Here is a 21372-nt window from a genome sequence, read left to right as displayed (position 1 = left end):
AATTACCCAGAGGCGAAGGTTTCAGACAAGGCTGAATAAAAACCCTTAAAGAGTAGATAGAATAAAGAAAATTTGAAAGAACAAAAGGTTGCAAATATTTATAGAAATGGTGGCTCTGAGGCCTTTAATTAATGATTCAAAATGTACTTACAAAGATTGTTCTGCCCCGAAGGGTTTACTCATGATATTTCTTAAGTACATCAGCATTCCAGTGATTTTTCAACTCAGTTCCATCCAACTGCCGAAGTCGGTATGTTCCTGGCTGAAGCTCATCATAGACTTCATAGGGTCCCTCCCAGACCGCTGAGAGTTTCCCGTGAATTATGTTTTTCTGTACTGCAGCAGCGTTCCGAAGGACGAGGTCTCCAATTTTGAGAGGCCTCGCTTGAACCCTTCGGTTGTAAAATTTGCTGATTCGTTTTGAAGTTGCACTAGCTTAGGACATGCTTTGCTGTCGTCACCTAATTTAAGAATTTTTTTATACTAATTTTTTATGGTACACATACTTGATATTATAATTATGCGAACTACGTTTCAACAAGGGGGAGTCTACTTCTCTAAAGCTCGGGCTTATTCTCTTCAACTTAATTTCAGTTTAGTTCAGTTCAGCTCCAATCAGCTCATTTTAGTTTGTTTTTAATTTTTTTCTCTCATAAATAATTTATTTCAGTTTAGTTCAGTTCAACTCCAATCGATTCATTTTAATTCAATTCATTTCAGTTTAATTCAATTCAGTAAATTATCAGTTCAGTTTTTAATTTTTTTCTCTCATAAAATATTCAATTTAGATCACTTCAGTTAATAAGAACAGGCTCTAAGTAATCGTTGGATATGCAATATCGGAAAGTATATACTACACCGTACTTTTAAATTTTGTTTAGAAAAAAACAAAAAGATCGATATTTGGGTTCGGATCCAAACCTAGATCCCAACTCCCAAACCCCCAACCCAAACTCAAATCCATTTTCTCTCTCCTCTACCGCCGGCCACTCTCTCCCGTCTGACGTGTCCACCTTCTCCATTTATCTTATCACCTCCCATTTTCTCTCTCCTCCCATCTCTTTCATGGCTTCCACTCTCACTCTCTCTCTTCCTCTTCCCTAATCTCCCCCCATTTTATCTCTCCTCCCTTCTCCCATGGCTTCCAACTCCTCCGAAAATGGCTCCCATCCCAAAAAAACCCAAACTCAATCACCAAGAACAAACCCTAATTTCCCCCTCCGAAATCGCCGCCGAATTCTCCCACCATGACCCCACCATTGCTCGCATCAACAATGGCAGTTTTGGGTGTTGCCCTTCCGCCGTCATCGCCGCCCAACGCCGCTGGCAGCTCCTCTTCCTCCGACAACCCGATTTGTTCTACTTCTCTCTCCTCCGACCTGGGATCGATTCTTCTCGTCGTCTTCTTCTTCCATTGATCAACGCTTCTCGTCTCGATGAAATCTCCCTCGTTGATAACGCCACCACTGCTACCGCCGTTGTTCTTCAGTACGTCTCACGCGCCTTCTCTGAACGACGGTTTTCTCCCGGTGATGCTGCTGTTATGCTTCATTACGCTTATGGGTCAGTGAAGAAATCCGTGCATGCGTATGTCACACGCGCCGGTGGGCATGTCATTGAGGTACCTCTTCCTTTTCCGGTTTTCGATAGCGGTGAGATTGTTAGGGAGTTTAGAAATGCGTTGAATTTGGCTAAGTTGGAGAATCGCAGGGTTAGATTGGCTGTTATTGATCATATTACTTCTATGCCTTGTGTTGTTTTGCCTGTTAAAGAATTAGTTAAGATTTGTAGGGAAGAAGGGGTTGATCAGGTTTTTGTTGATGGGGCTCATTCAATTGGGTGTTTAAAGATTGATATGGAGGAAATTGGGGCTGATTTTTATACTAGTAATTTGCATAAATGGTTCTTTTGCCCGCCTTCGGTTGCGTTTTTGTATTGCAGGAAGAAGGAGAGGAAGGAACAGGAAGAAGGGGTGGAGTTTGATGATGTGCATCATCCTGTTGTTTCGCACGAGTATGGGAATGGGTTGCCTGTGGAGAGTGCGTGGATTGGGACCCGGGATTATAGCTCCCAGCTTGTTGTGCCGGAGGTTTTGGAGTTTGTTAGTCAGTTCGAGGGTGGGATTGAAGGGATTATGAAGAGGAATCATGATAAGGTTATTGAGATGGGGGAGATGTTGGCGAAAGCTTGGGGGACGCATTTGGGTTGCTCCCCTGAAATGTGCGCGAGTATGGTGATGGTCGGGTTGCCTACTTGTTTGGGGATTCAGAGTGATGACAATGTTATGAAGTTGAGGACTCATTTTAGGGAGAAGTTTGGCGTTGAGGTTCCGATTTATTTTAGGCCACCTAAGGATGGTGAGATTGGATGTGTGACTGGGTATGCTCGGATTTCTCATCAAATTTATAATACAGTTGATGATTACTATAAGTTCAGGGATGCGGTTAATCAACTGGTGCAAGATGGATTTACTTGTGCTGAACTCTATGGCTAGACAAGGTGTGTTTCTAGTTTTCTACTCTTTTCTTGAGCTTCTTACGAACTGTGTATTTGTCAATTATTTTGTGCGCTGTATGGATATTGCTATTGTTATGAAGAGAGGGAGAGAGAGAGAGAGGGGGGGAGCACCAAATCACCTAACAGACTTGGTGATTTGGTGCTCCCCCCCTCTCTCTCTCCCCTTTAATCTGTTGTTTTTTGGAGCAAGTTTTAAACTTTCACGGTTCTATTTTCCAACTTATACTCAAGTCTGAAGGTATCATGCCAGATTTGACAATGTGAATAATCAGACCCTAGATAATTGCCAATCTTGCCATGATCCCATACTATAAGCATTACTTGAGTGCCTCTAACAAAGCTTCCAGCCGTGGAGTTGGAGGTGGCTATTGGGATCATATAATGCATCATGCAGTCATGCACCAAATAAGTATGTAAGAACTGTTGATTGGAGTTCAGACATGTGGACACTGGTTCCTCCCCTGTAGTTTAACGAAGACAAGTTTTGATTTTTGAAAACGTTGCTTTTACTCATCAATTATATTCAATTTTATGTAACTGATATATACAAAAGTATACTTGCATGTTACGAGAGGCTTACTAGTAATCTATTCATTTCTTACTTCTAAGCATGTTATTGGAAGTTAGATTCGACTTGGCTGGTCTTGTTGAGATGTAGAAATGCTAATAGCAATTGGTGTCTGTTATCCGACATAATTTACGAAGAGAATGTAGGGTTTCTCTAAAAGAGCACAAGGGGCTATTTTGGTTCAACTTGAAGGAAAGATGCCCCCCCTCTTCCCCTTCCCATTTCTCAGAGTGATTGGTAAGAGGGGAAAAGGGTTGTCCTTGCCCTCCACATACTATCTCCTGTGGCCTGTCTTCTCATTTTTCAAAGACTCAAACCATGACTTCCACCATACCAAATTCTGCTGCAGTGTATCGCAACAGCACTGCCACCTCCCAACCTTGTTTTGAATCCGCTGCAAGACTTTGAAGAAAAGCTTTTGCTGTCAAATTTGATAATAAAAACTCTTAATTTGGAGCTTTCATGGTTAAATTTGATTACTTAAAGCCAGAGTTTGACCTTTTGAAGCTGGTATTCTCTCACGCAAATTCTCTTTAATCTCGTACATGTGGAATTGCGGTATTGGTTGTGGGAAGTGCTGAAGTGGTGAAATGTGATTTTGGTAGCTGATTGTGAGCTGGTAGGTGGTTTCGAGTTTGGACAGTATTGGTAGATGTTTGTGGTTGTATTTTGGTAGGTGGCTGTCTGAGTGTGGTAAGTGTGTATTTGGTGGTGGTTGTAGGATAACATTGGGATTTTAAATTTGATGGGGTTTGAGATTGTATAAGCTGGTGGAGGCTGTTGATGACTGGGCTGAGGTCAGGACAGTGGTCAAGGGGTGGAGCCATGACAGGACTTTAGGGATTTTGAAAACCCTGGGGGGGGGGGTGGTGAAGGGATTTGGGGAAAGTCTTTAGAATGGGAATATCCGGGGAAAGGAATTCTTATTTCTTTGTAATTTATGTATTTATTTATTTTTATATCAAACAGGACAAACACCATCAAAGAGAAATGTTTTCCCATTGGAATCTTTCTTTATTGCTGGCAACTATGAGCAAGAGAGTGATATAATATCAAAATTTGAGCTGCAAATTTGGGACTTTACCTTGTGGTTATTGTCCATGAAGTACATTTGCTGACAGATAGACATACAATTTGCTCCAACTTAACGGACGAGTTCTCCAGGTAAATGACCAAATAGATTTCATACAACTGGTGACAGTAAAATTTGCACAACACTGGTTAGGCATGTGCACCTAATTCAGCAATTAGTGATTTAGTGGCATAGAGGCAATTTCTGATTCTAAGTAGAAACCAAAGCATGTAAATTGCTTCATCCTGCTGGTTGCTGCTATCTGAGAAATTTTTGTTTGCTGTATGTTTCAGAAGCTGGCTCTAGTCATGTAAGGATTTTTCCTGTACTAATCTTTCCTTTGAGCCTCTGAATAATTGTTCCCAGATTAGTGTTTTTGAAAGTCTTAACACATGACTGGAAGATCATCTTGGATATGCTCTAGCTTGATATCTGTAAATAGTGTTCTTATATGTAAATATTTTGGGATAATTTTACCCTCTTTCACATTTTAAAATATTGTTCAAATACCTTGCTTTTATGCTCTCTGATTAATAAAGTTGGAGTTCCAACATTACCGCATGTAACCTGGGTGATTTCTGTTTTTCTGTGTAGGTGAATGGTGAATATACATAAGCTTTCATGAGTAATTTGTATTTTCCCCATATCTCTGATCAGGACAAGGCTCGAGGTACTGAACTAGCGATGAATCCAATTGTATAGCGCTTTCAAGAGACAGATTAGTTAGCCCTTTTGAAGCCTTGAATGGTGCTCCTTGGCCCTGTTGAAGCATTGAATGGTGCTCTGCGGCCCTGTTTGATGCTCTGATGGCCTGGCTCATGTGGAGCTTGTGCTGAGTTGTGTAAATTAGCTGCTTTTCAGGACAATTTTATTTGCATTTTTTAGTCTACTAGTTTATTCTAGAGTAGACCAGTTCCTTAGGTCTGGCTTAATAATAAATTAAATTATCAGGTTAACTGCTGTAAGAATTTTGCATTTGTTACAATTTTCAGCTAATGTTAGTGAAGAAATAACTATCAGCCTCTTTTTAGTTATTCTTGTTGCCATGATTAAGTTGATATCAGAGCAAGAATTTGGGGGGTGATCAAGCAGGATCTGCTTGAAGTTGATTTAATCATCACTGGAAGTCTATTAATCATCAGAGGTAAAAGACACCAGGAAGAGCTGCCACTCGCTCCTGCATATAATCTTTCACTTAACGATGTGGCTAATCACAGTGCAAGGATACAAGTATAATGTTGGGTCGCCAAATTTCTTAACCATAACTTTCAGTCATAAAACTTTGCCCGACTTGAAATTCCGATCATTTAACATACTATCTCGTGTTAGAGTCGTATTACTAGTACTATCACGGTCACTCCTTTCCTCTAGAGCTTGAGCCTGCATATCATCAGTGCCTTATCGTGGCCATTCAAAGTTAACACACAAGACTTTATGTCACAAATTAAAAAATAATTGGAAAATTTGTCAATGGAACCATAACCTTATCTTTCTTATTGTGCAACTTTTTTGGTAAGATGAAGGGCTCTACGGTCCAGGTACGCAATTCTACGCTTTTTACCCCCAATCAATCTCAAAGTCACAAAGTTTCTCACCAACTTTACCGAACATTTCGTTTCATGGTATTCGTAATTGTATCCGTATATATATTCATAATTGTATCCGTATATATATATCCGTATCCATTTAAGTATTCAAGAATCCTCGTTAGAACATGTAATCTTTTATCAAACGTTGTGGCTTTTGCTAAAACAAAAAAAAAAAAAAAAACCAGTTCCCTTCATAGAGACTCATCGCTCAGTAGCTTAAAACCACCATTAACATTACTAGCAGCTAAAAGTTGCTCAACAATCTCTTCAAAGGTTCACTCTCTTCTTCGGCTCTTTCTCTCTCTTCCCTTTTGATATGATATCTAATTGTTGTTTATTATTGTTGTAGTAATTGCAGTTAGTGTAAAGGAGTGAATTTCTGTATATTTCCCTGTTTTTTGGTAGAATATGATGTCAGTTTGATATTTGATAGGTAGGCTCTTCCTTGATTATTTTATACAGAATATGCAATATGAATTTCATAAAATTCCCAAAAATTATACTTCGAAGTATAACGAAAATTATTGATTTGGCTGAAAAATTATGCTTATGTTGTGTTAAATAATGAGATATCATGGTGCTGGGAATGAGCTATTGCTAGGGTTTGTTTAATTTATCAAAGCATGTTTATGTGTGAAGAATTGGTGAGCAATTTGAGGGAAGAAGAAAGACTGTGGCCCGAAACCCTGATGTTGTTTTTTAAATTTAATGTGGATTATTGACTTAATCTATGAGTTATATTATTGGTTTTTGAATTCAATACACAAAATATAATTTTGTATTTTGTGGGGAATAGCCACTCATTTGCTGATTTGTTTAGGAGGTGTTGTTTCTTGAATGGAAAATGGGAAGCTGAGCACGGTGGGTTGAGGCGGATATTACTCGAAACAGGTTGTTGTAGGTTTGCATTAGCTCAAGCAGTAAAAGTGTGGATAATACGAGTAGTAGAATAGTGTTCTGAAATCTTTAGAATTTGCCTCTTGAGTTGTTGGTTTATAACAGCTGTCCTGAATCCTGAATCCTGGTCCAATGCTGGACTGCTGTATTTCTGCAGGAATTGTGGCATTTGATTGATTACAATTGAAAAACTTGTAAAACCCAGTTAGATTGGATCTAGCTTCTTAGGAAAGATTTCTGTCTGTCCTACTCACATCTTTCCTCGGATTGTCTTTCTTTTGGTGCTTCAAAAATCGTCCTACAGATTCATCCACAATATTTGTGTCGCCCCACTAAATTGTCTGTTGCTCGTCATGGCATCCGACATTTCCAGCATTGTGTTGCTGCAGTGGGAAAGTCTGATTCTGTATCCAACTCCGAGGCAGATTCTGACCCCAACTCCAAGCCTAAGAGAAAAGGTCGATTGAAGAAAGCCAAAGGTGCTGAAGCTGAGCCAGGCACCAATTCAATACCATCACCAATAATCCCAAGGAAGCCAAGGCGTGGTCGTAGGAGTGAAGCACTTGCTGTTGAGGATTTTATACGTGACTCGCTTGAAAAAACATTTGCTTCTATCCAGGAGCAAAATCCTGATGTTTTTGTGAATAAAGAGCAAATTCTTAAAGAAAGTAACAACAAGACTCTATCTGATGATAGTAGTGAAGAAGATGATGATGATGATGACAATGGTCAGACAGAGGAGCAAATGGTTGTTGACGACGATGATCCTACTTGGCCAGTTGATGCTGAAGTGGGATGGGGCACTAGAGCATCAAACTATTTTGAAAAGTATCCAATTAAAAACATTGTTGGAGATGATGGTACTGAAATTGATTGGGAAGGTGAAATTGATAATAACTGGGTACAGGAAATCAATTGCCTTGAGTGGGAGAGCTTTGCATTTCACCCAAGTCCGTTGATCGTTCTTGTTTTTGAAAGATACAACAGGTATTTTTTTGAACTTTTTGAGTACAATTACAAAAACATTAGTACTAAGTTTTTTAAGGGACTAGAAAATTACCTGAACCTGCACTTCCCTTATCATGTAATGACTAAGTTATAAAATTGCTTAAAAAAGATATGAGTTGATAAATTAATCATTATACAGGATAGAAGAATTACTAATAAGGCGCTGAAGCATTTTCAATTTAATTTTAATGTAGTACTCATGCATGAAGTGGTGTAGATTATGTGAGCAATTCATCTTGTCTTGTTAGCTTACTATTGGACCTGTTGTTTAGAGATGCATAAGTGGTGTTCCACTAGTAGCCCTAAATGTGAAGAAATAATGCTCGAGATAACAAATAGGCTATGTTATATTCTTCTTGTTTTTCTATTTAAAGATTGCAAATTCTTGGAACATGCATATTTGAATCTCATTTCTGCCTTAGATGCAATAATTTATGTTTATTTGTTTATTCTTTGATTTTGCAACATTTAGAGAGCTAATTTGGTTCAAATTTCACTCTTTTAGTGAAGTATTGTGTTAATTATTCACCCTTTTTGTTAACACAGAGCAACTGATAACTGGAAACTTCTCAAAGAGTTGGAGATGGCACTCAAGGTTTATTGGAATGCTAAAGATCGACTTCCTCCTCGTGTATGCTCTCATCACTTGAAATTCTTCTTTTTTGAATATAAGAAAGGATCATTAGCCATTATTATCAGAAAAATAACACCAAGTGCAATTATCACATAAATCCATCATAAAATTTTTTATTTCCTTTCTAATCTGTATTCAATCTCCATTAGCCATCTGTTTTGAATATTTTATACCCTTACTCGAGCAAAAATTGAATTTTCCTGTATTCGATGTTCCCTCCTACTTAGGAAGGCAATTAGTAGATCTTTGGGACATGGCTGGGGTAATTCTGAAAATTGAGGTTAAATGTAATTATGTTAAACCTAATGGTTCACTGACTGAAAGTTTTAAATCTGTTAGATTGGACGAACTTAAGAGGTGGTTTCACAACATATCTAGCCTTCACTATACCTTTGAGATGGTTGACTGGCCTCTTTTTGCGAATTGTCTATTCAACTAAGTTATCCAACACAATTTCTTTGGGCTCTAAAAGGTCACAGATTCCAGCTTCCTAGGAAGTGGTTACCTGCAGTACTTTCTTAGCCTTGAGCTTAGGAAGTATTGTTAATATCAAATTGTATTGAAGCCGCATGGCAATAAATTCTTCCTTAATCTGAGAGAAATCTGATCTGGCTCCTACTTATCAAATAAGTCAAGCAAGATAGTTCTCTTTTGCTCATAAATAATAGACCTAATGTTAATTTTGTGTGATAAAATCTTAGGTGCATGATCATAAATTTCTTGTAACAGGCAGTTAAGCTGGATATCAATATTGAGAGAGACTTAGCATATGCTCTTAAAGTTAGACAGTGCCCGCAAATACTTTTTCTACGTGGACAAAAAATTTTGTACAGGGAAAGCGGTAAGAACTGTAGCTTCTTTTCCTTCTTTCCATAGTTTATGTGGACATGCTGAGTTTGATTTGTTGTTGTTGCAAACTTGGAATGTGACTGTTTCAACTCTTGGTATGCAGATCACAGAACTTCAGATGAATTGGTTCAAATGATTGCATATTTCTATTACAAAGCCAAAAAGCCTTCATGGATTTATGAAGCAGCTCTAGCTTTGTAGTGTCAGTCGGTGCATCATCTATATCTCATCTAATCCTTGATCCAAAGCTGATTTATCAGTCTATTTATAACATATCTTTTAACCTTTTTCCCCCTCTGTCAACGCAGGCATGAAACATGAGTTGGAACTAAGGAGGTTTATACTAGATTTGCAGCATTGCATCATGTATGTTAAGATTGTCTGATTTGAGTGCAACTATATTTGCTGCATACAATGCCTACATATCTTTTTACACTTCTACAGAAAAGCTAATTTAGATGCACTTGCATTAGCTTGAGTTTGCTATGAGATCCGTCATACATACTGATTAAATCAATGTTATGTTGTAGGGATATTCCACTTTGTATAAAGATCAATAGCCGTTGATACACTGATAAATCAGCATTAACTAGCCATAGGCTGAAGTCTCCTTTAGGTATTGATTGCGTTAGTGTCTATGGATAACAGTAATGAGATTGATTAATATATTTTCAAGACTAGTAGAAGAGCGGGGCTATATGGGTAACTCTTAGCTACCTAACACTTGATAAAATGATAAAAATAGCTAATACTGTCACCAGCTAGATGCTTAGTACTACTGTAGCTAAAATCAACATATGCTCTAAATGCTGAAACATCTTAAAGTTCAAATTGGTGCATTTTTAAGCTGGCTGACTTCCATTAATCATTTAATCTTCTAACCTATTTTGCAGGTATGGAGATCGAGTTGCGGGTAATCATTTGCAATTTCATGCAGGAATGGGGCAGATGTAATATTGATACAGGATCTTATTGCATGCCTACCCTGTTCTTCAAATAATTTTGTTGGATTTAGGACTAGGAGTAGAATCTTCAGACTTGTATTCTAATGTATAATTTTTGTCAACTAGGAATTCTTGTACCTTGTAAGTTGTATTTTAATATATTAACAATGATGTTATGTATATTGAAATGATGGTTAAGTTCTCACCTTCCATTCCAAAGATCCTCTTTGTATTTTGAACATGTTTAGATTATTGTAAGTTTGTTATTTCTTTTGTCTCAATTAACTCGCTACATAGTCATTTGCTCAATATCTTATGCAAATGAAAAAATAGTGATAAAAATTGGGTTGATGAGTTTGGGGACCCAACAAAAATTCTTAACAAAATATTGAGTCAAAAGTAAAATGAAACACTTCAAATTTTATTAGGTTGGAATTTTCATTTGCAACAACGTTAAGGATTGGGTCGCCTAATTTTGATTAAGTTATACACTGTAATTAATTTTATGTAACTTGTAACTGATTCAGGGTATTTATTATGATTTATATTGTAAATCAAGAAACTCGAAAATGAGACATATTACGGAGTATAGACTATAGATTGTGAGTGATTGATAATTTTTTTGTAATATATAAGTATCTTTATCTATGTGTTATGGGTTAAAGTCATTTTTTACTCTATATTAAAATTAAAAGAGAGTATTATTTCCGGAATATAAAATAGTAGTCGTGATTAAAAATTTGATTTCCTACAGCCAAAAGTAATACGAGACAAACTTAAAAAAAAAAAAAAAAAAAAAAAAAAAAAAAAAAAAAAAAAAAAAAAAAAAAAAAAAAAAAAAAAGGACGGACTAAATTAAGAGTCTTTTTCTCGTGTAAGCTGCACCCCCTCCGTTTCTCTTCCATTGAAAGCGGCTTCTGAGCTTTCTCTCCTCCATTGAAGCAGCTTCTGAGGTAAGATAGTCTATATAATCATCGAATATCAATTTCACAATCTAGGGTTTCGTTAATTCAATTGTCAGTACAATCAATTTAGGGTTATTGGTTGTTATATATACTGCAAGAATTTAACATGATTTTTCGAGATAATCAAGCCAATTTAGCACTTGTTCATTGTTAGGATGGAATTATGAAATTGGAATTACAATTAGAGGAGTACATTTAGATCTTGATAGCCTGAATTTCTAATTTCATACAATTCAGCTGTATTATTATTTAGAAGCCTTGATTAACTGGAAAAAATGATAATTATAGTGATTATACATGGTGGATCTGCGTATTTTGATATGTTGGTGCAGTTGTCGCCTTGCTGGGATCGTGTCGGTTCAAATTCAATGTGTCACCAAAGCTCATGTCCATGTGTAACGGTGGAAGAGGATGTTGCTGCAGAAGAATGTCTTTTAGTATACTGTAAACCAGTTGAATTATATAATATACTTCAACGCCGAGCTCATCAAAATGTAATGTTGGGAGAATTACTCAAAACTTATTACCAATTTTGCTTAATTTAGCTCCATTAAGTTGTGTATTATCTTTAATTTGATTGTTTTTCACTTTTGTGCAGCCTTCATTTCTTCCTAGGTGCTTGAACTACAAAATTGAGGCAAAATGGAAAGCAGGGTATGATCTTGTATTGCTTTTTTTGTTAGTTGAAATTATTTAGTTAGAGTGAATTGTAGCCATCAAACATATCTTAGAATGCCTCCACTAAATGTTGTGGTTTAGATTGCTGGAAGGAATGTGCAGATAGTTACATCATCGAACATATCTAAGAGTGTTGTGGCTATATTTGGCCAGTTTGGCATCCGAGAAGGATGCCTTCGCTAAGGTTTGGGGTATGAATTGCTGGAAGGAATGTGCGGATTAGTAGATAGATACATGCATGGATGTTCAATTTAAAGGGGTTTTAAGTGTAAGAATGTGTAAAGAGAAAGGAAAGAGAGAGACAAGGGAAATAAAAATTCTAAGATGAAGGAGAAAAGGGAATTTAAACATGTAAATATAGGAAGGACTTAAGAAAGACAGAGAAGAAATAATTTGGGAGGAAGGAGAGAATGGGGAAACAGAAGGAAAATGTCTCTTCTCAAGTTGGCTGTATGTGTTTCTTTCAACATTCTTTGCCTTTAACAATCATTCCTGTGTGTGTGTGTGTCAAAACAAAAAAATCCCCTACTCTGATTGAGAGGAGATTATATTGCCTAACTAAGGAAATGCAATGAAAGATTAGATAAGACTAAGTAACTCTAAATCCTTCTCAACTGCTCAAAAAACTCTTTTAGAGACCATTGCCAGAAAATTAAAATTTTGATGCAAACTAGAGAAACATAATATGTAAATTCAAGGTTATTCTTTTACAATTATTTTTAAAAAATCAATGGCTTTTTTATGTGTAGATTGATGGATGGAAATGTAATTTTCAACTATAGAGACCACAGCAACTTGCTTAGAAAGACCGAAGGTGTGCTTCTATATTTAAAATATCTTGCTTATTACTTCCGTGTCTAATTTTTCTATTAATCAGGAATCTTTATTTGGTTCCTTGTTAACGTGCAGTTACTAGACAGTTTTCATGTCCTTTTTGTCTGATGAGATGTGGCAGCTTCAAGGTATGTATGAATCTGTTCTTTGATTCCAATTTTAAGGAACATAGAAAATTCCACCTCACTTTACTTGATTTCACAAAACTACATGTATCTTGGTTCTGGATAAGTTGTAAGAATGGAGCTGAATTAATTTTTGATTGGAGTTAAATTTGCTTTTCCAATATCCTCGTGCTACTTTATCTCATAAGATTACTGGCGATGGCATTGGAGAAAGTAGATATTAGTGAGTTGTGAGAAACTTTAACTGACTTTGTCCTTTGCTGATAGAGGGTGGGGTGGGGTGGGGTGTGAGACAAGATCTAGTGTAAAATTAGACACAATAAAGATATCTTAGTGTCAATTGTAGTGATTGAAGGTTCCTTAATGAGGTTGCTTCATCATGGTATCAGTCTTAAGGCTTTGTTTGGTTCAATATTAGTAAAAGAAAAGAAGAGAAGGGAAGGGAAGGGAATGGAAGGGAAAGGAAGGTGTTTTTATTTTCAAATATTTGGATAGTGAAAGGAAATGAAGGCTCGGAAGGGAAGAGATTTAAAATTTATAATATACAACATTTAGTTTTCTCTTTCCAGTCGAATTCCTCTAATTTTGGGAGGATAGGAAAGCTAAAAGTTTGTAAAGGAATTTTCCTCCAACTTCTCTTCCTTTACTTTGAATTCTCATGTCATATATTCAACCAAACATGGGAACACGATTAAAACCCTTTCCTTTTTTTTTTCTTTTCCACCCAAATCATTTCAACCAAAAAAGGCCTAAGAGAATGGTTAGGTGGAGGAGGGAATGGTAATGAGGATTAATATTTCATGGAAGTTAAATCATTTTATGTAGTCTTGGTTGGATTATGTTCTCCTATACTTCTATAATTCTTTGAATTGGCTAGGGTATCCTTGAGATGGTGGAGAGATTTATTACAGACTTTTATTAAATTTTTCTCTTTGGGGAGTGGGTGGGGGGTCATTGAGTAATTTTGTGAAATGGACCCAATGTATAAAAACAAGCTCAAGGCGCACTAAGGCGAGAGGGGTTCTGCTGCACCTACTTCTTTGAAGTGAGGCGCAGTATATGGGCATTTAAAAAAATTTCGCTGAAGTTTGCCTCATGTGCGCCTCGGTCACTTTTTGTGCGCCTAACTCAAAACGCCTCGCCCAGACCTAATTAAGTGCTCACCTCTGATCTCCTTGCGCCTAGGCGCGCCTTTTCAAATACTGATGGGATCTAGTATAGAGTCACAGAGATGCCAATTTAGGTATTGAGGTAACTTGGTGTCTGAAATTGTCTTTATTTAGTGAAGTTGTATTGGAAAGTTGTTTTAGAAATTTACTGCAGTAGTGCATTATAGTTAGCGGTTTATCCCCACCTGTGGTCTTGATGGGAAACTACGCTCTAGTTTGTTGGAAAAAGAAATTTGTGCTGGTTGTTTTACTTTTAGTCAATTGATAAATTTTGAATGTTGGTATTCTCTTTGTGATGGCGAAGTTTTCCCGAAGAGATCTAAGAACCATAAAATAAACCAGAGTTTCAGGTGTTTAACAACCTTTGCTAAATTTTATATAGTTCACATGTATTCATATGCCTACTTGTAATTCTCTTTCCCTTTTTTTTTTTTTTCTTTTTTTCTCACAGTACGTTGTTTTCTAAAAGCTGTAAGCTACTGCTCTTACAAAAACTGCAACTTTGATCTTCTGTTTGCAGGGTCTCCGTTCTCATCTGATCACGTCACATGACCTTTTTAAATGTGAATTTTGGGTTAGTTACTAGAATTGAATGCTATTGCATTAATTGAAACTTTGAACGTTAATATCTGCTTGATGTATCACACTTCATTTTTAGGTGACCGAAAAGTATAGAGCCATTAATGTCTCCGTCAAAACTGATGCACTACATTCAGAGGTCAGAATATTCTTCTTCTTATTGTTCTAAATATCCAAGATTGTTATTAAGCATTTCTCATAAACCTTTTTTTTTCCCTCTAGTTTAGAGTAGATAAACAGGTAGTACTGTGGGGCAACCTTCAGTAGTTTGTTGCTTATTGTACTTTGGGGTGGTTGGGTTGTCTTTATAGAATTTTAGGGCCCCTAAACTTTTCTTGGAATCGTGGGATATAGGCTTTATATAAGAACATTGAGAAAAGATGCTAACCTACCTCGCAATATATAAGTCATGGTAGATTTTTGCTTTTTTGTACTAAAAAAGGCACAATTTAGTCATGGGAAAAAACTTCCCTTGTAGAATTCCTAGAGATTTAGCTTGAATTGTTTGGTTGGCTATATGGAATTTGCATTTCCTAGGGATTGATTCCTATGTTTTTTTTAAGTAAACTTGATTTATTTTCCATGTAATCTAACTAATTTTATCACATACATTTTTTTGTTAAGTAAACTTGATTTATTTTCCATGTTATCTAACTAATTTTATCACATACATTTTTTTGTAATGAACCTGAGCGGGAAATGAGAGAAAGTAAGTCGTAAAAGGGATTTTGTGACTTACCAAGGAGGCAAGGAGTGGGTTGGGTTAGTCGCTTCCCCCTTTTTAATTCCAACCAATGTACTAACAACACATCATAGTTGCATTTTGAAACAAATCTCAATTCCTTTGTGATTTCCCTCCAACCAAATAAGCACTAAGAATGAGAGGTATTCAGTCAATTTTTTTACGATATATTTACATCATTCAAGTGAGAGTGTGTTTTGATTCCAAATTTTTTTCAATCTTTTCTTCTTACATAGTTTTCTGAGTATTATCAGTCATTGCTGCAGAGTACTGCTGGTGGAATTGAGCCTCGATTGCAATTATTTGGATTCTGGTAAGTTAAGCTGCAGGTTGCGACTTTTGTGCAGTTTAACATTGCCGCTTGCAGCTTTTGGACGATGCCCTTCTGCTAACATTACTTATAAAGTAACCATCTTTGAGCAGTTCAAGGCCTCGAAAGCGCAAACGTCCAGAAGATCCTCATGAGAATGGGAAATATGTATATCCCCATGTGTTGGAATCAGCCTTGCCTGCACTGGCCACTGGGAGTAATGAGGGTACACATTCTTTTAGATTCCTGCAAGATGTAAACTATTTACTTTGTGAATATCTGAACTAATAGATGATACTAGTGTATATTATCTTCAAGAAGTAATCAATTAGTAGATACTGAATTCTTGCTGTAGGATCTGCTTAATTATTTTTATAATTCTTTTTCTCAATGAAGAGCAGCTTTATATCTGTCCATTTGTCTTTTCCTTGAGTCAACTACCAATCCTTTTCTGAGGCTCCTACCACCCTATGTTCCTATCTTATTTATACTTCATTAGTCAAATTTGACTTTTACACTATTTATATACTTCTCTTTGACTAGCTTTGATGATTTATTGTTAAGGAAAAATAGTCGTGTAAGATCTTGTTAGATTCGTCTCGATTTACACTTTCATAATATAAAATATTTATATTTTTGCGTATCGGTAAATTATAATATTAGTGATTGAAATGATGCATTGGCAAGTGTGAAATGAGAAATGTACAATTTTATTTTATTTTAAAAAAAAAATAAAAAAATAAAAAAAAAAACAAAAAAACAAAAAAACAAAAAACTGAACATGGTCTTATTCTCTTATATCCAGAACGTTGTATACGGTTATATTCGTTTTGAAAACTTTCTCTGAATGGGTCCTTTAAAAACTCTCATTATTAGTCTCAAATGATCATGGAGGGATGGGATGTATCTTGAATATTCTCTTTCTAAACTCTGCCATGGGCAGATTATTCTGAGCTGCTGCTGTTCTTGACTGTACCTGCAAGTACTAGGTATTGAGAGAATGATCTGTTAACTTTTGTTCATTCGTTTGTTATTGTTGTAGCAAAGTATGTAGTCTGTTAACTCTTCTCATAACATTTTCATTACTCTTTTTAAAAGAAGTCCATAAGTTTGTTTCGGCAATACTTTGATAGTTTGATATCCTATTTATCAATTGTTTTTCCATTTTGCAGCATTTGAATGTATAATTATATCCTTTGATATAATCTTCATGTATTTAATATCATTTTTTGGACCAAGAAATACGCAGCTGTATGACTTCTTTTGTTTAAATTGTGTTGTAGGTGAGAAAGATCCAAGTGCCTGTCCAATGTCACATAATCCAAGAACAGGAGAGTTGTGTTATTCTTATGAAAATGGTAATGCAAATGGCATGGATTATGTTGCGGCCAACAGTAATCCAGGGGTTCCAGTAGCTAGAGCTCTGCCCCTGGAAGACATAGACTGTGTTCAAAGCACATGTGCAGACAAGATGATGTCTTTGACGCTGCTTCCGGCTGCAAAGTCAAGAAAGCTTTCATCTGAGCGGACTGAGCCTAGAAGGTATGCATATTGTTAAATGTGATATTTAAGCTACTTTCCTGCTATTTTAGTTATCTGAATTTTAAGGAAGTGTCTTTCTTGATGTCAAGATGTAGCTATTGGCTAAGTTTGGTTATAAGGTGGGGTCCCAGGAGGCTGGCTTAGCTAGGGCTAGTCATTTTCTTTGACTTGATGCATTGTGGCTTTACGATAGATAGTATAAAACTGGTTAGGCTAGTGGGCATACTTGTAGTCGTAGAAACATGTTCATTAATCATTACTCAATAGAGAATTGGTGAATATTGTGCGTCTCTAGTGTAGTAATCCCCAAATAGGCTACTTTATTAAATCATCCAAGGCATTCCTATTTAGTGTTGGAGCTATAATACATTCATGTTCTTTCCAAAATGGTCCGAGTGGTATCATGGAGCAAAATTGTTGATATTATCTCTAGGTGAGAAATGAGAAGAATTAATATCAACTATTATGTTAATTATAAATGAGTATATTACCGAGATTATAGTATCACACATTCACACCTACCCTTCTCCCCCACTCTACTTCGTTGTTGAACCTTCACATTTCCTCTCTCCGCGTTGATGATATCCTTACTGTTGAGAACTTGAGATCGTAGCATTGGTGTTGCTGGGGAAAAATAGGGGGTGGGGGTTAGATTTAATATTTAGTGCCGTGTCCAAGGTCAGTGGGATACTGGACTGTACTTCAGGTTGAACATTGTGAGAGAGTATTGTCGCCGGTTGTAGATGGGGGCAGTATAAATAAAATTAAAAGTAACATTGTAGTTATAATTTTTTTGTTTTTTCCTAAACTCTGAAATCTAGTTACTTTTTTGTTACATGAGGTAAGCTTGGCCATTTATAACAAAGCTAATGATTTATATTAACTCTTTTCATTTATTACCTAGAATGTTCTCTTCTCATTGGATACATCATATATATCTACCCAGTCTAATTGATTGGTTCCTTTTCTTTAATTTTCAGCACTTTGCTCCTGCAGAAGCGGCAATTTTATCATTCTCACCGAGCTCAGGTAATTTTAAGAAATCATGCTGTGTTTTATGAAGATTCTTATTTTTTTCTAGTTGATCTTTTATTTATAATATACTAACATTATAAGTTCCAATTTAATGGAAGCGTGATACATAAAACATAAATGTTTTTGTCGCTCCTAGAGCTGTCGTATTTGGTGTTCAGTTCAGGTCGGATTCTATCATGTTCTGGTCAAGCTGTTTCAGGGTGGTTGTTTGGGTCAAAGTAGGATCAGTTGGGGTCACTTTGGATGAAGCTGGATCAGTTTTTGATTTTGGCTTGAATTGGGTTTATTAGGGTTTGGTTGATTTAGTTCAGGTTGGAAGTGGGATATTGTTTAATTGAGTTTAGCACTTGCCTTCTAGATTAATCCCCTCAAAATAAAAATTATTGGTATATGCTATTTATCTTCTTGTGGAGTTTTTTTTAATCATGGTAGATAGATGGACAATTGTGTTTTAAATCCTAGGCAATAGCGAGTTAGATTGGATTTGGTTTACTGACAGGTTTAGTCAGATCATCTTGGGTCATGTTCAGATTCTCTTAGATTGTGTTTAGATTATCTCGGGTTGTGTGATGTGTTAATGAAGTCAATAATAGGTTTCAGACCTTTCGGTTGAATTAAATTTTTGTTGGGTCGGCCTGGATTGAATCAATATAGTTGAGGCTGAACCAGGATTTTTGTCTTGTTCAGTTGATTGCAGAGTTGTAAAGGGTTAAAATGTTCAATAGGATTTGGATTGTTTTAATGCAGAGTTGAATCTCGGATTCTGGGTCAAATAGGGTGTTGGGATTAATATAGAAAGTGGGTTCGGGTTCAGGTGCCTATTTCTCAGGTAAATTTGGATCAGGTCGCTGTCGGTTATAGATTGGTTTCATGGATTGGTTCATCTTGTGATAGCTCTAGTTGCTTCCAGTTGGTTGATTGAAGACTTGAAGTCAGGACCATGTCAACTTTCAATTTTTGCTCTATCTATTATGTAACTCTGCCAACTGTTGTAGGTTCTTGGACATTTAACTGGCTGAGGGTACTCTTTCTGCCTTTGTTTTATCAATTCAAGTGCCTTTAACTTCCTATACCTGATGGTACCAGTTTACTTTTGGGTTTTCAATAAGGAAATGCCAGTAAAGGTGGAGAAAATGATAAAGTCTAGTAATGAGAGTGATAAGGATTTCAATTTTTTATATCTCCCTTTTCTCTTTTAAGTCTATGCTCTGTCTTAATGGATACAGTAATTTTTTTCCCCTGTGTAGTAATGCAAGCATTGTTTTAAAGTCTGTTTTTTCAATACAGAATCGTCATTGCAGCTCCTTCAAAATGTTTCTTATTTGACTGTCAATTTCTTGGACTTCACATTTAAAAACTTGTATTTGTATCATGCTTCAAATATATCATGATGATAATTTTGACGTATTCCCTTTTGCATCCTAAGCCAATGGCTCTGGAACAAGTATTGTCAGACAGAGATAGTGAGGATGAAGTAGATAATGACATTGCTGCTCTTGAAGACAGAAGGGTATGTTTGGCTATTTTATTATTCTAAATCACTTATATGAATATGTGATTATCAATTTTGACAATTTTGTGAACAGTTAGTCTTTGTTTCTACTTTATTCTTTAAATCCCTGACTGTGTACCTCATTCCTTGGTACTCTTTGCTCACTAAACTGTAAGATGTTATTTGCCTTGCATTGCAGATGCTTGATGATTTTGTTGATGTGACCAAAGACGAGAAACACCTAATGCATCTGTGGAACTCATTTGTTCGACAGCAGAGGTAGAACACTTTTTATGCAGCTCTTAGCTCTCATAATCTCTTTACATTGTGCATGTCTGCATCGTGGCACTCTTATGACTTAGTTTTGTAATGCTTACATGCTTTTGTTGTTTGGCTTTGCTTAACTTATTAATTTTCATGGAATAGGGTTCTGGCTGATGGTCATGTTCCCTGGGCTTGTGAAGCATTTTTGAAAGTTCATGGCAAGTTGTTGATTGAATCGCCTGCTCTTTTCTGGTTAGTTCTATTACATTTTGTTCAATATGATAGTATCTGACAAACCATGCCCTTGGAATTAATCGTCTTTTCTTTCTTCCTTTCCTCTTTTCTCAGGTGTTGGAGGTTTTTTATGATCAAACTCTGGAATCATGGTCTTCTTGATGCCGGTATTATGAATAATTGCAGCATACTTCTTGAGAAACGAGATGAAGCTTCCACTGATGGAAATTCGCTCAAACACCAACAAAAATAAGCTGAAGGAGATGATGTGTTTATGCTCAAAAGTTAGGGTATCATCTGGCCTCTATTCTGTACATTCCTTTGTCTTGAGAAGCGTTTACATCCGGAGAAGGGGTGTTGGACTGTTGGCGCTCTGTAGGCAATTGAGCTATAAAGTTAGACTAGTAGAGGCTTTCCATATCCAAAGTAATGTAATAATTGATTCTAAATATAACTTACCAGAATAATATGTACGCGTTTATGCTATTTATCAACTGACCACATTCTTTTTCTGTATCAAACTCTTTAATCTTCATGTGTTCTATTAACCCATTGTTAGATTATAGACCCAGGAGCTACAATGTAAGATTGTCATTGATGCTCTCAATCAATGTTCTATCTCATAGTCAGGGTCGTCGCTGGGGCGGGGCAGGTGGGGCAACCGCCCAGGGCCCAAAGTAAGAAAGCCCAAAAATGGTTATACTGGTAAAAATTAGGAGCCTAAAAAAAAAAAAAAAAAAAAATACAGTGTATTTAAAGCATTTCTTCTTTTCCCCAAGTTCTTCAACCCTAAATTTTCGCAATGTATTTTTAGTTTCCAATGCCTACTGAAATTAATTCTGTCCTCAAATTTCTACTTACTCTTTCTAAATCCAACTCATATTCAATTTCTTTTAAAATCAAATCCTTATTTAATTAATGATGAATTCATTACTCCATTGTTGAACATCTCTGATCAAAAGGTTTTTGTTTTTGTTTTCCCTTGAATTTTTAAGTTATAAATTTTTATATCTGATTTCCTTTTTTTAATTGTAATTATAATATATTTTTGCATTGTTTATAAGTTGAATTACAATTTCGATAAATTAAAGTATGTAAATCTGTTGAATTAATTTAGAATAAGACGAACCAAGTTTGTTTGACTATTGTCCCAAGCTAGCATAGAATCAGAATTTTTTTAAAGATAGAATAATAGCAATGGTATCTACAGTAATCATGTGATTCTACTTATTTTATTAAATTTTTTTTTCAATAACAACTTATTATTAATAATAGGAAATCCAGTTTTTTCTAAAAATTTTGTAGACATTAATTCGAGATACACT

General features: G+C 36.0%; 3 protein-coding genes across 4 annotated transcripts; all 3 read left to right on the top strand.

Annotated features, from left to right (window-relative positions):
- The first annotated feature begins 884 nt into the window (after positions 1-884).
- LOC110701242 (probable L-cysteine desulfhydrase, chloroplastic) lies at positions 885-5191 on the top strand. The gene is made up of 2 exons (XM_021878856.1): positions 885-2499; positions 4752-5191. The coding sequence occupies exon 1, from the start codon at positions 1160-1162 to the stop codon at positions 2492-2494; it is 1335 nt and encodes a 444-aa protein (XP_021734548.1). The 5' UTR covers positions 885-1159; the 3' UTR covers positions 2495-2499; positions 4752-5191.
- Positions 3548-10297, top strand: LOC110701456 (thioredoxin-like fold domain-containing protein MRL7, chloroplastic). The gene is made up of 9 exons (XM_021879107.1): positions 3548-3595; positions 3709-3778; positions 4055-4190; positions 5222-5387; positions 6864-7630; positions 8198-8282; positions 9015-9126; positions 9238-9500; positions 10028-10297. Exons 1-8 carry the CDS (start codon positions 3548-3550, stop codon positions 9333-9335), a joined length of 1482 nt encoding a protein of 493 aa, XP_021734799.1. The 3' UTR covers positions 9336-9500; positions 10028-10297.
- A 586-nt stretch (positions 10298-10883) lies between these two features.
- Positions 10884-20790, top strand: LOC110701241 (polycomb group protein EMBRYONIC FLOWER 2-like). 2 transcript variants are annotated; one of them, XM_021878855.1, is made up of 15 exons: positions 10884-11031; positions 11376-11537; positions 11642-11697; positions 12471-12535; positions 12631-12683; positions 14370-14423; positions 14508-14567; positions 15437-15483; positions 15594-15706; positions 16764-17022; positions 18003-18051; positions 19484-19567; positions 19749-19828; positions 19976-20065; positions 20162-20790. In XM_021878855.1, the coding sequence occupies exons 2-15, from the start codon at positions 11412-11414 to the stop codon at positions 20298-20300; spliced, it is 1275 nt and encodes a 424-aa protein (XP_021734547.1). In that variant the 5' UTR covers positions 10884-11031; positions 11376-11411; the 3' UTR covers positions 20301-20790. The 2 variants fall into 2 exon arrangements, with proteins under 2 accessions (XP_021734547.1, XP_021734546.1); XM_021878854.1 differs by having other exon boundaries at positions 11332-11537.
- Positions 20791-21372: the final 582 nt, after the last annotated feature.

The sequence above is a fragment of the Chenopodium quinoa genome, unplaced genomic scaffold (genome assembly GCF_001683475.1).
Source record: "Chenopodium quinoa cultivar QQ74 unplaced genomic scaffold, ASM168347v1, whole genome shotgun sequence".
NCBI lineage: Eukaryota > Viridiplantae > Streptophyta > Magnoliopsida > Caryophyllales > Amaranthaceae > Chenopodium > Chenopodium quinoa.
The sequence above is the reverse complement of the archived record's forward strand: the minus strand, read 5'-3'. Positions and strand labels throughout refer to the sequence as shown.

What these genes read in the sequence shown, in the direction of transcription:
- LOC110701241 (XM_021878854.1), top strand. Translation starts at nt 11,364, where the DNA reads ATGTTGGTGCAGTTGTCGCCTTGCTGGGATCGTGTCGGTTCAAATTCA. An exon ending in CTGATGCACTACATTCAGAG is followed by an intron (nt 14,568 to 15,436) that starts GTCAGAATATTC and finishes TCATTGCTGCAG; the next exon opens with AGTACTGCTGGTGGAATTGA. An exon ending in TTGCAATTATTTGGATTCTG is followed by an intron (nt 15,484 to 15,593) that starts GTAAGTTAAGCT and finishes ATCTTTGAGCAG; the next exon opens with TTCAAGGCCTCGAAAGCGCA.
- LOC110701456 (XM_021879107.1), top strand. Translation starts at nt 3,548, where the DNA reads ATGGTTAAATTTGATTACTTAAAGCCAGAGTTTGACCTTTTGAAGCTG. An exon ending in TTGTGGTTATTGTCCATGAA is followed by an intron (nt 4,191 to 5,221) that starts GTACATTTGCTG and finishes AGTTGATATCAG; the next exon opens with AGCAAGAATTTGGGGGGTGA. An exon ending in AAGATCGACTTCCTCCTCGT is followed by an intron (nt 8,283 to 9,014) that starts GTATGCTCTCAT and finishes TTCTTGTAACAG; the next exon opens with GCAGTTAAGCTGGATATCAA.
- LOC110701242 (XM_021878856.1), top strand. Translation starts at nt 1,160, where the DNA reads ATGGCTCCCATCCCAAAAAAACCCAAACTCAATCACCAAGAACAAACC.